Below are 16,392 nucleotides of genomic sequence, written 5' to 3'. Positions count from 1 at the left end.
AAGGTGAAAGCGTATTCGCACGCGCGTGCGACAGTGTAATGGACGATGATGTGCATCTGCTGTGTTCTCCGCTCCTCCACAACGCCTATTGGCTCATCAGACCGAGCACGTTAGCCAATAAGCGTTGAAGACGACCGGACGTTTGAAATTTATGATGGAAAGGGATGATTCTACCACTTTCAGAGAACGATGGGCTGTCTTGAGCTGGTTTAAACATTTTAGGTCACCAGAAAATGTGAGCAATGTGGTAGGATATCCATTTACACAGTTCTATCGAAAAGGTTTTCAACCTCGAAACTACCCCTAATTTGGTTCACTTAACACCCTACTCGTGCATTTTTGGAGAGTTGAATTTTAGAAATCGTAAAAAAAACACAATAGTGGAGTAGGTTTCTCGAAGATCTTAAGAAATCTGGGGAAAAATTAAAAGAAGCATGCGTTAAGCTCCCACTCTGTGTATCGGTAGTTGTTCCCTAAGGTCTTTCAGTTCGCCTACCTTTAGTTAGCAGCAGTTATGAGAAACACCGGTTTCCTGCATTTAGAATAAGGATACAGTCCTGTCTGTTGCAAAAATTTGAGGAGCAGGAAAACTCCCATTTGAAGCACCTTGGCGGCACAGGCTTGTAGCACACGTTCAGCCGACGAAATCCATTTCGTTGGCAGTAATCGTCATGAGATAATAACAATAGCAAGACTGTTTGAAGATCATCTTAAGCTACTTGAAGCCTTCTGATCGGTTCACATCCAACCAATAGATAAACTTTGACAACTTTGTTCATCAATTAGGTTAGATAAAGCTTAGGATGTTGTCGACTTATGGGCGGATGCTTATCTGTTTATCATTAATCTAAAAACGAAATGAGGTTCATTTAGAAGGGTGTTTCCGAAACCCCAAAAGTGCAGGTAAATTATCAAATATGAGCAGGTAGTCTTATGGTGATGAAAAGAACATATGCCCTATAAAATGTACCAGAATTTGAGTCGAGGTGTTACCCAAAACTGACTAGGCCCTCGGGTTTTTTGTGTAGAGTTGAGCGCCGGTGATTCGTGGATCACATCGTGATTGCTTGCGTGCCTCGTCAATTGACCTATGAGAGTGGGGCACACGTCTCACTCAGTCTCCTTATAAGGATGAAGGTGCGTTTATGTGACCTAACGATATCGGCTGACGCAAGCATCGGTCTTGAAGGATTGACTTCTTCTCTTCGTGTAAGTACCCGTTTGTCTCTGATACCATCACCTAGTATCACCTTAATATTAGTTTCATTTTTTCAGTATTTTTACAGGTTTTGTGGGTTCTTTTTCCTAAATCTCATAAGGATGATCAACTTCTAATTGCTCCTATACTTTAAGCTAATTTAAATAGTCGACAAATAGTAGACACGAGCGCTTTGGAAGAAAGCGGTGCATTTATTTCCAAGTAACCGGACCAAATGCAACATACGAGGCATCGCCCAATTAACGCTCTAACTTTGATTAGCTTTTGAAAGTGGCAAGTAGCCTTCAAGACAAACCAATGCCCTATGGGTATGGGCCATCGAATAGCACAAAACATTCGGTAATGGATTGTGCTATCATAATGATCCACTATATCACGACCCACTTCTAATTGCTTACACAGACTAAGCGCAAGATATGCTCCGGTTTGGAGAGTTGCTTGGAGGATTATCAGCTCCACCTTAGTGAAATGTTAGCAAAGCGATCAGCGTTAAGGTATTCAGATGCTTATCTTCATTCCTTAAATTTACAGTTGTCTGGATTGGATTTCGGATCCATACGACCCGATTCATGAACGAGTGAAACAAGTCCAGGTATACCCAGAAAACCTAATCAAACCAGTAAGGGTTGCATAAGCTTAGTTCAAGTTTCTCAGTCCTGGAATAGCCACTTACTGCTCCGCGAATGTTTTGCTCGAAAACAATACTATCAACTGATGATTTCAGCATTGCAATATCGGAAAGTCAGTACTTAACTCACCAATCATCTAGTAATGCCCTGGCATTTGATACATTTGCACACTTATAGTATTTGAATGTCCCAAAATCTTGCCCTGAAATACCAACTTTTAAGAGCCAGACAGCGAGGTTGGCCAGTGTCGCAACTGTCTTTAAATTCACGCATTCTTGTAATGGAGGACTTTTATAACCCTCACATCAACAAGGTAGTCTTATTTCATGGGCACACCACATTACTCCCCTGCAAATTCCACAGCTTTACTACATTCCTGATGACAGAACTCTTTATGTCAAGCCTTACAATGAAACAGGACGAGCAGTTTGGTGCCTGTATTACAAAGTTTACTTTTTACATTGCGACATCCCTGGCGTAGACAACTCGGCGTATCTGACGTTACTGCTGAGGAGGTCTCCATGATGAAAAAAAAGGTCAATAAACATTTTTCCAAAACTCACTAAACTTGTTTCACATGAGAGGGTGAATACTTACGTTGATCATGACACCATTAGGTTACCTGGTTACAACCATTATTGCAGTGGTACAGACACAACCAATCCTTACAACCCCTTAAGTTTTTGGTACTATGCTCTACACAGTGAAGACTATACATTCAACTTCTAACTTGATAAAAATCTGAAGAATTTAATCTACGACCACTTTGAAGTTCGTACTTATTTTTTTCTAATCAAACTCAAATTGATCAGACACTTAAAAATATTGAAAAAGTTTAAATTTCAAATTGCTTTTTACATTTAATTGGGCAGAGATGATATTAGCATCCCCATTACGTTAGTCGGTACTCCTGATAGGTAAGAGGTGACCATTTAACGCCTGATGAAATTTACATTATTGAGTTGAATATTGAGCTCCTTTAATGTTTCTACTTTTTGATCACAAATAAATAAAGCTGCTTTTTTGGGGACGACCAAGTGGTTCAAGTTCAGCCACAAACCCCTACTTCGAACATAGAAAGTCAAACTGTTTAAAGCAGAAATGAAATATACTGGTTTTTGCGATGATGCAGTGAGAGTGGTTTGAAGAGTCGTGGCTCCTTAGGTTAGTTCAACACGAATTTTAACATCTGGGGATTTAATAGTGCGAAGTGCATTTGGGAGTCTTCTAAACGCATTGGAAACTGCCACAAACAGCGGTATTTTTTTCACAGATCCATGATTGCTACTATCAACAAGGAGACGATAAGCGCCGCCTACAAGGAAGTTCGCGATGATAGCATGGATACGACATGGTAAGCAGCTCATTCCTCATTATGATTTTTGAAAGGCAGCCACAGTCGCAAGCAACATGGGGAGTTTGGCAACTTTAAGACTAGATACAAATGCTACACAAATTCAGACTCTACGTTGCTTAGTACAGACGAATGATAGTAGTTTGTGTTTTGGAGGAATAGACGAGCAATGAGTCTAAAGAGCAAAATACAGCGGATCAGTAGATTCTAGACGATATTCAAGGTTCAAATGGGTGAATAGATAACCTCTGAATGTCATTGAGTGGCCAAAACAGTTGTTCTTTAGGGTGCCTTTTAACTGGTCAAAACGTCGAAAACGAGAATGAGATCTGATATAAATGAATTAATTGTAGATAGAAAAAAAGGTGTTAGACTTAGTGAGGCCGGTGTAACCTCTGTAACATTTTGAATGTGAAACTCCGCGATTGCACAATTTGCTTTCGCGATGGAGACGAATAAGTACATTAATAAAATTTCATAAAAAACTCCTTTAACTTATACCAGAAACAATCTTTTAAACGATCAAATATGTTGCTATATAGAGGCATGATTGAAACTCCCGAAAAGTAAATAATGTTATACGGAGAGCTTACATATAAAGGATTGAGCTGATCAAAATTAAATCATAATGAACCAAGTGGTATTTGCGGAGTGGATTAACTAGTGGACGGAAAATTGGTCGTAATGTGGTGTCTTTCTCCTCATTACAGCAAAATTTTGCAAGCTATGCTTATTTGTGCCGCAAAGGCAAGATATAGGCTTTATTTACGTAAAATACTTTTTTCATAAATACCGACTAACGGCGCTTACTAATATTTCAAATTTTGTTTAGTCTTTTGTGCTATTTTTAGATACTGGTTTGTAAAAAAATCGGAGCCATTTAAGTACCCTTCATTACCACGGAAAATATCTACTATTAGATACTAACTTTTTTTGCTGCTGCGTTTGCACTCTAGGATATGTGTCGGTGATCGGGACGGAGAGTTGACAGTAATAGCGAAGGGTACATCTTTCGGCGAGATCCACACATTCCTGGACCCAAGCACTCGAGCCTTTTTCTTCGTACGGCTAACAGTAGGAGACGAGATGAGCAAACGTGCTAAATTCGGTCTCATTACGTGGATCGGCAACGACTGCAAACCTATCCGAAAGGGTCTAGTAGCCTCTGAAAAATCCCGAATCAAGGAGTGTATTCAGGTATGCCTACTTAATCAGCTTAAGTAGGCACAATTTTCTACAAGTTAATCCGCGGCAGTGATATTTATTTCTGGTGGAGTTTAGCCATTTTAGCAGTAAGATTTTCCGATAAAATCCGAAACCACCCCCGTTTAAACGTCAAAACTTTGTGAAGAGTTTACTTAGTAGCAACGTTTTGTAATTAGATAAATGTGACTGAAGCCGTATCCACTTTTAGACTACACTTATTGCGTTTTTTGGAAAAAGTACCGCTCCTACTTAAATAACGCTTTATTTTGCTTCTGAAAGCAGTTTTTCAAAAGGGATTTGTTGAAATCCTGATTAATTGCTAGGTAAAATTAAGTGTCATTTAACCTCAAAGTACTTGAACAACGGAGATTTTGCCATAATAAAGTTGTGCTATCACGCGTCATTGTAAATGCACTTTTGAAATACCTTCCCCTGATATTTGTCTTAAAAAGGGACCACTCGTGCTAAAATTTGAACCCAGAAGGCAGTAAGGAAGTGGACCTTCTGTGTTGAATTACATATTTTTTAGAGATCTTCTCTTAAATGAAAGAATTTATGCTGCACACCGATGCAGTTTGCGTAACGACTTTGCGTTTTTACATAACGATATAATTTTTGGTCCTAGTTTGATCCAAGATTTAAATGATTTGTCAGTTTTTTAACAAAAGAACCCGTACTTTATTTACAACTAAGAAAGTGGTAGTTCACATTGCGTGAATAACCTTACCTTAAAGCATATTATGTATTAGAAATTTTGGAACAAAAATAAAATGAAGTTTGATTCGCAATTTGAAGCATATATTTCTTTGTGGCAAATGAATAAGGTGTTTTTTTAACTAAGATGCAAAAAATGCTTCGAGAAATGTCTTTTTAGTAGAATATGCTTTTGCCTTAAACGACTGAAACATCCTTTGATGTCTTGAAACAATTTTTTATGACTATAAATTTCCATAAATTGCTTGCCAAGTCAAATAATTGGAAATGCTATTTTAAACCAAAAATCAAGCTCAGTTTTTTCCCTCGGTGAATTTGATGCGTCTGGTGCTTGCTAAGACGAATTTTACATTCTTTTTACTCGGAGCCTTTCGTGAATTTAAACGGTTTTCGTTACTGCAAATGCATATTTCCAGTAAAAAACCTGCGCTTGACGCTTACCTGAAGAATTCCTCAGAATTAAAAGTGATAATATTTGTCATGGCCTTTTCTTTCCACTAAAAAGCCCATAAACAGCACTTTAGAGCAATTATAGTCTAGCAAAACTCACATTCGTACAAGTGGCATGCCTTGTAGTTGTGGTGATAATGGTCTGTTGGGCATGCTGCCTTTTATTCCAAATCAAAACAAAGTTGTAGCGACTTGGAACCAGTAACTGTGTAACTCTAGCACCTTTCTTGTTCAAGTAATTAAGCGAACGTAAGACTACAAGCTGTATCGTTGCAGTAGGGGCTAGCAAACTCTATCTTATTAAAGATTTTCTGATGTTTTATTTTTTAAATTAACACGCCCCTTCTGTCTCTGGGACCGCTTGGAAGAATTTAATTTTAAGGCCTTCTTGTTGACTCCGTCATAAATGGCCGAGTGATTCACCAACGGTTACCGCCAATAACACCGACTGCGTGGCGATTGAGTGACCTGCAAACAGTTAGGGAAAAATTTTTTTTTTGAGAAGTTAAGAATGCCGTGCATCACAAATTATTTCAACATTTTCCGCACCTTTTGCAAAAAATATTTCGGTGTATAGAATTTAGGCAGTTGGGTATCTTAAATTCGTTGGCAAGAGTGCAATCTTTAATGGTGGTGACGTCTCAAGGACGTATGCAAACGTGAATTTATTATGCGTGGTAAACTTTGTGGTTTTAAAGAAGATTTGATAATTTTGCAGAAGTTCTAAAATACTTATAGAACAATAATCTTCTAAGTAGAGAAAATGGCTCTTTAGACTACTCCATCAATACGTGGGCTTAGCTAAAGTGGGTAGTAATAAAAAAGGAAATTTTTGCCTTTGTTCCAAACACATAAATTAGAAAGAAGAATTTCCATCTACATCTACAAACACTTTTAATGATAGCATCATAGATAAGACAATAAGCTTGCCCAACACAAATTTGATAAGTGATTTACATTTTTTTAATTTTTTGAATGATTTTTTTAGAGCTTCGCGGTAGATCTCACCTACAGTGAGGTGTCCGAGTGCAGACAAGAGGCTGTGGAGGAGGCGATGAGGAAAGCAGGTGGTGCTAATTACGGTCGCGGTTAAATGCCCAGTGTCAAAGTACCTCCTCCATGATCATACCCTAAAAATCTTACAATACCTAATAAATCCCCTATTTCCAATTTTGCACAAAGTAGTTTGAGTTTTTAGCATGATAAACAAACTTGGCAGCTTATTCTGTCGGTAGATCACGTTTTGCAACTAAAACTGATATCTGCATACCACAGTTCAAACGTGAGCTCAGGGGTTGCTCCGGCTTGCGAATTCAACCACTCTACTACAGTTGACTCCTCCAAAACCACGTGTAAAGATACCAGTTGAAAGTAAGTGGAAATGATTTGTTATCTGAGCGGAAGTGGTCTGCCATCGAAAGGACACGTGAAATGATGCGCTGCGCATTATACGCAATGAGATGAATAAAATTGGGCGGTTGGCGTGATGGGAAGGGATAATCTCATGTAACCGACAAAGCTGATGCAATTTTTGAGATGGCTCGCCACAGTGACTCATTACATGGATTCTTTGGCACGAATATTCGTGCCGTTTTTTGCCTTTAATTTAATGGTAAAAGTGGGTTCGGTAAATAGACCATAATAGCAAACAAACACTTTGATGTTAGAACGCAATCTGAAAGGATCGTCCAGCTTTTAAACCAGACATTAAAGTGTTGTAGAAATCTTACTATAGTATTATAATTCTTGAAGTAACCACCACTTTAATGCAAAACCCTTTCCCAACTATACACAAACTCACTCCTGGACACATCCGTTTGAATTCCACTTTTACCTTCCAAGAGTGATAGTTTTCACTTACGTCTTGAAGAAATATCATTAGATGGACATGGACGGATAAGAATGAGGTATTATCGCCTCTCTTCCTCTCTTTTCCACCCCCCTATTCATCCATTCCCGCTTCCAAATTGAGGCGCAAATCTTCTCACGGGTCAATTTTGCGGTGTGCGGGGTGAGGCTCCATGCTTTTTTTAAGATAAAACTTTCCTTTTAATAGATGATTAGTTCTATCAGGTTCTCGAATAAAAAGCTGTTCTTGCACACGTTCTTGTTGTGTTGAGTCCGAATATCGCAGTCTTGGCTGCTGCCTAGCGTTCAGCAGGATACTCCTCTTGAGCTCTTCCCTCTGCACTCCACCAAGCACATACACACCCATACTCACACAAACTGTAGTTCTCTTGGGAAGGCGTGGCGCCTGCCTTAGAAGTGTGGTCTGAGTATTGAGTGGGTTATTAGGAGATAACTAGTGACATCTTCTTTTGCTTAACAAATGTTGCAATGTAAAAGGATAGAAGACTTATCTCATCACTATTCACTCACCAAGCAATCTCCCATCTTTCACGTGAAAGACGCAAAAAGGGAAATGGGTGCCCTCTGAACGTAAGTTAAACTACTTGCTTAGCATCCTTTAAGATTTCCCCTTCCGATGTGATGCAGATGCAAAGTGCTTCATCGCTTATTTCGTCAAACATTATTGAAAGTCGCCTGTGACACGGCAATGACAACACGTAGTTCTTCATAATTGAGAACAGAGGGTATTTCCCACTTGTTTATGAGTCGTGCATCCCGCTACTGCACCTTCTCTAGCTGCTCCACAGCAACTTTGACCATAAGCCGCCCTCTGCGACCTTAAAAATTAGCTCAAATCGACTCACAAAGCAAACAATTGACACTTCTGATGTAGGGCTTCGAATTAAGGGGGAAGTAGCACGAAGCACAGTAATGTTAGCTACCACACAGAGAAACTGGTAAACATCAATGCCAAATAATGCATGTAAACTATCACGTGCCTCCAAGAGTCCTTTACAGTCCCTCTAATGAGTCACTGTGGCGAGCCATCTCAAAAATTGCATCAGCTTTGTCGGTTACATGAGATTATCCCTTCCCATCACGCCAACCGCCCAATTTTATTCATCTCATTGCGTATAATGCGCAGCGCATCATTTCACGTGTCCTTTCGATGGCAGACCACTTCCGCTCAGATAACAAATCATTTCCACTTACTTTCAACTGGTATCTTTACACGTGGTTTTGGAGGAGTCAACTGTAGTAGAGTGGTTGAATTCGCAAGCCGGAGCAACCCCTGAGCTCACGTTTGAACTGTGGTATGCAGATATCAGTTTTAGTTGCAAAACTATTTATAAAGGTTTAAAGATGCAAATGGGGAGTCAGCAGTGTTATTTTTACACTATAATCGGGGTAAAAATGATTTAATGTGTGTGGTGATTTTCGACATGTTTATAAACTTCTGTGACATAGGCAAGCGTTAAAATTTTTTAAAGCAAATAATAGGCATGTAGACGCTTGAAAAGTGGGCGTCCCTCAAATTCCCATTAGTTGTCATGCCTACATTCTGCCAGTGACTTGTGCCTGCAATTATGCGTTGAACGTTGGAGCGGTTTGATTTTGATTTGTGGCTAAGTAATTAGGTAGTGTACTCAAAAACTACTTTTTGATCGGAGCGAAGAATGGCTACTGGCTTTTGGTGAATAATTTTGTTTGTAACGTCCTCCACCCGGAGTTTCTAAGCCAGGGAATCGGAAGGGGGGCGGTTACTTAAATGAAGTTGGTTTTGTACTTTTTTTAAGTGGTCAAGGAGGCGGAAAAGGCAGTCTTAAATCCGTTTTGGAATTCAATTTTTTTGTGTAGTCGGCCGCTGCCTTAAAGGAGGGTGATTAAAGCGGGTGAAATTTCCCAATGTGGTTTTGATGCTGGAGACAGTAAAGATTCATTTCATTAGGTTTTCATTACAATGCAAAATTGCTTTTTAAAAATGAAAAAAGTCAACTACTTGGTCGTTTGATTTGCGCTTGAGTTAAGTATAGCAACTCGGAAAATTACTCAATTTTTATTTTATAATACAATATTAAAAAAATCCTTCGGACTTGTGGATGTGTACGCCTAAGTGGATTGCAGTGAAATCCAAAAAAGATAGCAAAAACGGGTAGAAGAATTTTTGCTTGATCGGCGTCCTTTATGATTTTAGGCACACTCAAGGCTGACACGCACGTGTCAAATGACTCCAATTTTGAGCTAACATGACGGAAAATTTAGGTGTAAAGACTGGGGGTGTGCCAGAGACAACCGCGTACATTTCACCATTCATTAGTCCACTCACCTGACAGCTACTGCTTCAACTCTTGAAAGAGTGCTGTCAATCTCAACTGCCAGTGTATTGTGTAGTATGAGTTTTATTTGGTAAAACAAAAAACTCATCTACACCCTAATTAACTCCTCCTTCGTAACTTGTGAGTAAGTAAAGAAGTTAACTTCAGTTTTAAAATCCAAATTAGTCACTTTCTCATCATTGTGGAAACCACAAATGTTTTCCAACGAACGAGTTCTAGCTCTCAAGCAAAAAAAACAACCCATGTATATTGTTTAGCTAGGCGAATTAGGTTTGGTTTTGCCTCATTCCAAACCAATGGTTGAGGGTAAAATCAACACTTAAACATGCTTAATAGAGCAACGGGAAGAGAGAACCCACAAGACAAAAATGCGTAAAGGTAAAAGACTGGCTATTGATTGATAGGAGAAATAGGAGTAGGATCAATGATGATGGTGTTATTTTGAAAAGAACCCGTTTCTTCGATGACGTATCGACAGTGCTGTGTCACAGAATGGAGTTTTCTACCTGGGCTCTCGGAGTCTTCGCAGCTTTGGCCCCCTGATTAGGGCAGTAGCCTCCTTCACCTTTTAATCGTTACTAATGAGCCCTTCTTTAGCACTGATTAACCGAACCACAACTTTAAAAGAGATTTAGGTGCTGGAGTAGTAATACAGTCATCGAATGTTTAAAAGTAGTTTTAAGGTCCTTAAATAGCCACTGCTTCCAGTGTTGAATGAACCAATAATTCAAATAGGTGGTAGAAGCATTTGAATTTACCAAAGTTGTAGGATCTCATTTTAAAGCCAACATAATAAAGAAAAAGCCTCCATAACAAGGCATCATAGAATAAAAATGCAATTTTCCAAATCAAGCGCACTGGTATGTAGTGCTTTAGAAAGGCTCCGGATTAATCTTTTCCCAACTTGTGTCTTTGTGAGAGCTTCGAGCCTTTTCTGTCATTCAATTTTGGCTTCTATGAACAAGCAGTGTTGAAGAATGCCTTGAGCGTCATAAATTACGCGACCGCAAAACTAACTAGAGAATTTATAAAGCAATAAGTATAGTTTGAATTTGGTTTCTTTTACTGCAAACTAGTAGCTGTAAACACCACCAAACCCTTCAATCCGCACCACAATGTAATGATGTAAATAAATAAAGGCGAATAACAGGTTCTGATTAAGCAGTTAGTCTGTAGACGAATGAACCGTTTGAACATTGTTTTCTTGTCCACATTTTAAAGAACCTATTACTTTTATTTTCGATGGAGAATGTGTCCAAACTGCTTGTACGTTTCTAATCGGCTCCACCTGTACGTGAAGCCCTAGGCTTATTACCTGACCCCTAGCGTCGCATATATGTGACACATGTAAGTGGAAGGAAACTAACAAAACGTAAAATAGAACGAAGCAATGGCAGCTAGTGACAAATAAATACAATGCAACCTGTGGACCGTGGCGGTAGAGGTAGAGAAGATTTCTGCATTGTACGGTTTCAACCAAAATCTTTAGCTGCGTGAATATTCTAATCACTTTAAATTTATAACCAAGATTAATCGAAGTTTACTGGCCTATGTCTGATTTCTGAATGCCAATGTTTCAAACATGATAAAGGCATCCAATGTGCTAAATAAATCAAATAGCATCACTTTGTTTAAACGACCACGGTGTGAGACGACACAGAGATGGTTTGAATCACCATACTATGGTGGATTAATGAGAAATCGCCAATAACTTTATTCAATAATTACAGGTTATTAACTTCTAGACTAAATAAGCACAAATTAAAATCGAACAATCAAATGAGTATCCATCTAACATATGAAATATGTGACGGCGATCCTTCTCTGAACCAGATATATCATAAAAAAGTACCAGGATCTTATTCAGGGTCCAAATAAAAAAGCGGTCTCGGCTTAGTAGTTGGTAGGGGATGGAGAGAGGTGAGTTAAACGAAGTCGGCATCGGAGGAGAGCAGAAGGGGAACGGAGACATGCCAATGGGTGCGACTCAGGTGCCGTCGGGTGTGTCGACACCAGGAGCCCCAGTCAAAACAGACGATGGCGCTGAAAGTTGCCACTGCAAAGACTATTGAGAGGATTATCCACAGGAGGGGCATCCATAGTGATGACGGGGTAGGTCTTGCAAACACTGGTTAAAGGATTAAATACAGAAGAGGCATCCAGTATTTGGCTGCTTAAGTTATTTCAAAAAAGGTACCTCATTGGAACTGCTTGGATTTTTGAGTCATAAACCATGTACACTCTTATGACTGCCAACAGTTGATTGGGATGCAAAACACAAAAATGGTTGGACTATATACTTAAGGGACTCTCTCATCTACAAAAAGTGAAGAACTTTCTTTGACAAAGTGTGGATTATTTTATGCCAATTCATTGAAGCAAAAGTAGTTAATTTCTTTAAAAACAGGCAAGTGGGTGAACTTTATGGAAAAGTCGGCATAGCGAAGGTGAATTATGATTACTACTAAGACAGGTGGTTGGGCAAGTAAAGGTGATGTGACGCTAGGGTACTTAAAGGTCAAAGGTTAATCATGTGCAATGAGGAAGTGCGAACGGCACTGATGCTGATATACACCAATTATTCCAACTGAGCTTGTGCGCTAAAATGCAAACACAAAACGGCGTACTTTCAGAAGTTATTTAGAAAAGCGCTACAAATTAAGTGGAAAATTCTGGTTTAAACCGCTTTTCAGTTAAGCAATTTGGAAATATAGATTGTGGTTGTTAAAAGATGCCTCATTTTAATTTCGGTTAACCATCCGCTTACCATGCGGAAACGGCAATCGCTACGTTTGGAGATTACAGCTGCCGTCTATTAAACCGAAAAATTTTTGGGTAATCATATAACTCTGCACCCGAAATTTCCCCTTTTGGCCGGAAGAAATCAAGCAAAGTCATTTCTAGCTCTACACAGAAGACTGGAATTTTACTTTAATTATTCGACTTAAAATCCATATTTTTAGCTAAGGAATCATTCACTTAAAAAGCATTTCTGTGGCAATTTTAGACCCACTTTCAATGCATTGATGTTCCATTCTCAACACGAGGGCCTTTCCGCTAATCCAGAAGGCCTGCCCATCGCACACAGGATCTAGGAGACTCTGAAATTGGAAGGAGCAGTTCTGCTGACCCTCGCAGGTCTCATAGATCCGAAGAAGAATGTCATCCGAGATTGTAGTGTAGGTGCAGTGTCGGCGAAGCCTGCAAAGTTCCAAGTGGTAGAGAAACTGCTTTAAAAATGCTTAAAGAACGTTGCAACTTTACAAAAATCCATCTTTTTCAAAAAACGCCAAAATTTTGCTTTAAAAATGCAGGTTTCTTTAGCGGGAAAATGAAATAAGAACTATCCGAATGCTAGTATGGATCTTATTTGATAAGTCCAAAAAAAGTACAAGCCGCATGTAGAAAAATGGTGTTTTAGGTCATTGGTTTCAAAATTTGCTAATAGCTACTCAAGGAGACATTTCTATATAGGTAAACTGCTAAGTAATATGTTATTAAACAGTCCAAATCTCGTTAGCATTTGAGCACAACCGCTGGACATCATGATACAATGGCATAATAAAAAATAAAAAAGGATCATTATACAATGAGATGGTTTTCCACAGTGCTGCCTACAATTTTTGAGGAAGAGAACATGAAAAAAAATCCGAAAAACACACGCTTCAGTTTATGCAAGTTTTACTTCCACTGCAGTGGCGCAGTTCACTGCACGGATCCGTGACCTCCCAGCCCTTCTATTCGTTAATGACACGGTTTCCTCATTGATGTGCCTTCGACAACCTCAGAGAGGATGCCGAGTGCTACACTGGCAGCAGCAGCAAACCAGTTTAATCCAAGATCAGTCTTGGTTTTGTTTGTTGGTTACAAAATCTCAGCCTCACAAAAGGACTAAATCTGATGCTACTTGCTGAATCTCCTTGTGCCAAAAGCAGATAAATCTCCATAATAGCCACAAACAGAAAGTGTAAGTCTTAGTGAATCGAAACCAACCTGAAAGGTGGACCTACGATACAACCCTTAATGAAATAGACCACCAGAGAATTAGAGAACAAGATGTCTCTTTTCCCATTTTGCTTCTAAGGAAATGTTACTAAGAAAAGCAGTTAAAGTGCAGGATATGTTCGTTCAGGAACATAGTCCAGTATTAACGCAATATCTCCAACCAACTCCTTGTAGGTGAATCTTAGCTTAGGGTGGAATTGAGGCTCAAAAAGTCTGGATACACATCATCCCGCCTATGATGCGAATTTACAGCATTAATTTTTATCCTATCTCTATGGGTGATGGGGGTGACAGGTAAAGAAGGACTCCTGAAAGGGTCTACTACAACGTTTTGAAGTAGAAGACGGCAAAGTAGTAAACTAGTATTTGCTCAAAATTATATCAACCCGTATGAGCTCTCCAGTCTTCATAGGTTGTGATTCTACCTGGAAAACCTCATCATGACTTAGGGGAATGCCAAAAGAGTCAAGATACTACGGTCCTTTTAAATCTTTTCAGTAATTTTAGACATCAGAACGCGGCTCTTCTGATGTAATTTATGATTTTTGAAGGGCCATCCCACCTTCTTAAAACCTCCTTGGTTGCGCTAAAAAACCGAATTGTAAAAATTCGGTTAAATTAAGTAGGCAGTTGCAAAGGTATTTGAGAGAAATGGTGTTGTCAAAATTTGGAAGTTGCAGCAAACATAATTATTTAAGCCAAATTAGTCATAAGGAATATGAGTAGAGACGGTTAATCGCTTAAGTATTTTATTGCCTACTGGCATAACAACGGTGATGCAAATAACTTTTTGCAAGAATGGCAATGATTGTTTTGGAGTGGCATCGGTCATCATTACTGCTGCTGCTGCTGCTCTTGGAAGTGATTAATTAGGAGGAAGGCACTAGAGTGCTTGTGTTAAGCTTTGCCCAAGCGAAAAGTACGTTTTCTAGAGTGGTAAAAACATGACACCACCCCTGTCAAGAAGAATTAGCAATTTTTTGTTACTGTTGATACTATCTTTTCTCGAAAAATAAATGTCTAAAGGGTAAGCTGCAAGCAATAAGAGTGCTTAAACTTGAACGGAATTTCTTTCTTCTGTCGTAGATTCAACTGCACAGGGGCACTGAAATGTTCCGTTTCGATTTCGCAAAACTCATACTGCTTCTTCATTCATCCACAACTTAGGGTAGATGCTGCTTTGGCTAAGACTTGCAATGTTGAGACAAGGTCAAAGTTAAATTTAGCATGAGGTCATGGAAAAGGCAACGGTGAAGCAGTTACCAAGTTGGAATGTGAGGTCAAATATTACAGCGCAAAGTGATGGGAAAGATTTATTTACTCCTGTAGTCGTATCATAATGTCTTTCTAGTCTGAAACCCGATTCACCCAGTCTCCAGAATTTTAATTCGGTAACCTAGCGCATATTAACTGTGCCAGTTTGGTGAGGGTACGTTGATTTTTGGATTGAGAATTTGATCCTTTGTTTTTAATGACCAGATTAAATTTTCTCTCACGACCTTATTAGAGCTCATTTGGTAAAAAAATAGATTTATTTTACCTAGAAAAACCAACTTCTGATTTCTCCGCTGGCTTCTAGCACCACTTTGATGGCCGACGGTGCGAAACATGTGGTTTATAAGTGTTCACCCTGGTTGGTACAAAAATGTCCTTGGTACTGAGTAAGATCACTCGGGAAGTCACGGTATTCACAAGAATAAGTCTATTCAAACCATTATGTAAAAAACAATCTATTCTCTTGCAGTGATTTGAGGGATAAAAGTGAATTTTACTGCGTCTCACAAAACTCCTCGTGGGAATTCATTTGAAAGTTTTTATATAAAGTACAGTCACTTTCCAACAGCAGGTATCAAATGTTTCAAACCCCATTAAAGGAGGGAAATTAAGTGATTTCGATTAAATTTTACGAAGGCATAGTAAACAATGAGGAGTAAAAGCCACGGTTGTTTTTAGGAAGTGAAAAATTAATTGTCAAAATTCTCCAACATACCCCATTTGAAGTTAAAAATGTTGGTACTATGGCACGCCTGCTTTGCCTGGTCGACAAATCGTGCAAAAAGCAGTTTTGTCAAAAAATACTACAAAACAACGACTTTTCTAGCAACGCAAAAGAAGACTTTGGATACTTTTAAGTTCTGTTTTATATTTTCCTTAATTGGTAAGGTTAAATTTCAGTTTCCAATTATAGCTTTCTGCAAGTCTGCAGAAAGCTATAATTGGAAAAATTAAACCTTTCAAAGATGTTCTTTTTAGAAGGCAGTTATCCATGAACAGAATCCAAAACATCTCATTAAATTTTGAATTAAGTCGCTTAGCCAATAATTAACTTATATGGAATGGGGTGTGAAGTGGAGGTGCTCGCTGAAAGGAATTTAAGTGGCTTGATTGATGCTGCCAATCCCACTTCATCCGGACGAACCAATTGGAAGGCGTAACTGACAAAGTAATGGAGAGGAGAGACTGCAATTAGGTGAAGGCCAGACGACTGAATTTGCAGTAATTTAAGACCATGTCTCCTGTCTCACTACGATTTATTCAAACAGTCCGAGTGATTAAACTCCACCACAGCATTACTGGGAGCAATTTTTGGCACCGTCATGGTGATAAGAATCTAAAGCATGATTGCTC

The 16,392-nt window shown here is 39.0% G+C and overlaps 2 protein-coding genes across 2 annotated transcripts; both read left to right on the top strand. All coding sequences in view use genetic code 11, as the record gives it.

Moving 5' to 3' along the window:
- Positions 1-1,131: 1,131 nt before the first annotated feature.
- On the top strand, positions 1,132-6,665 carry EGR_02690 (Coactosin-like protein; the record flags this gene model as incomplete). The annotated part of the gene is made up of 4 exons (XM_024491939.1): positions 1,132-1,209; positions 3,105-3,202; positions 4,159-4,399; positions 6,561-6,665. 4 exons carry the CDS (start codon positions 1,132-1,134, stop codon positions 6,663-6,665), a joined length of 522 nt encoding a protein of 173 aa, XP_024353754.1.
- Positions 6,666-7,133: 468 nt separating this feature from the next.
- On the top strand, positions 7,134-16,090 carry EGR_02689 (hypothetical protein; the record flags this gene model as incomplete). The annotated part of the gene is made up of 5 exons (XM_024491938.1): positions 7,134-7,184; positions 7,415-7,479; positions 9,925-10,029; positions 11,490-11,607; positions 15,953-16,090. 5 exons carry the CDS (start codon positions 7,134-7,136, stop codon positions 16,088-16,090), a joined length of 477 nt encoding a protein of 158 aa, XP_024353753.1.
- Between the last annotated feature and the right edge of the window lie 302 nt (positions 16,091-16,392).

Source organism: Echinococcus granulosus (genome assembly GCF_000524195.1).
Source record: "Echinococcus granulosus chromosome Unknown EG_S00012, whole genome shotgun sequence".
Taxonomy (NCBI): Eukaryota; Metazoa; Platyhelminthes; class Cestoda; order Cyclophyllidea; family Taeniidae; genus Echinococcus; species Echinococcus granulosus.
The sequence above is the reverse complement of the archived record's forward strand: the minus strand, read 5'-3'. Positions and strand labels throughout refer to the sequence as shown.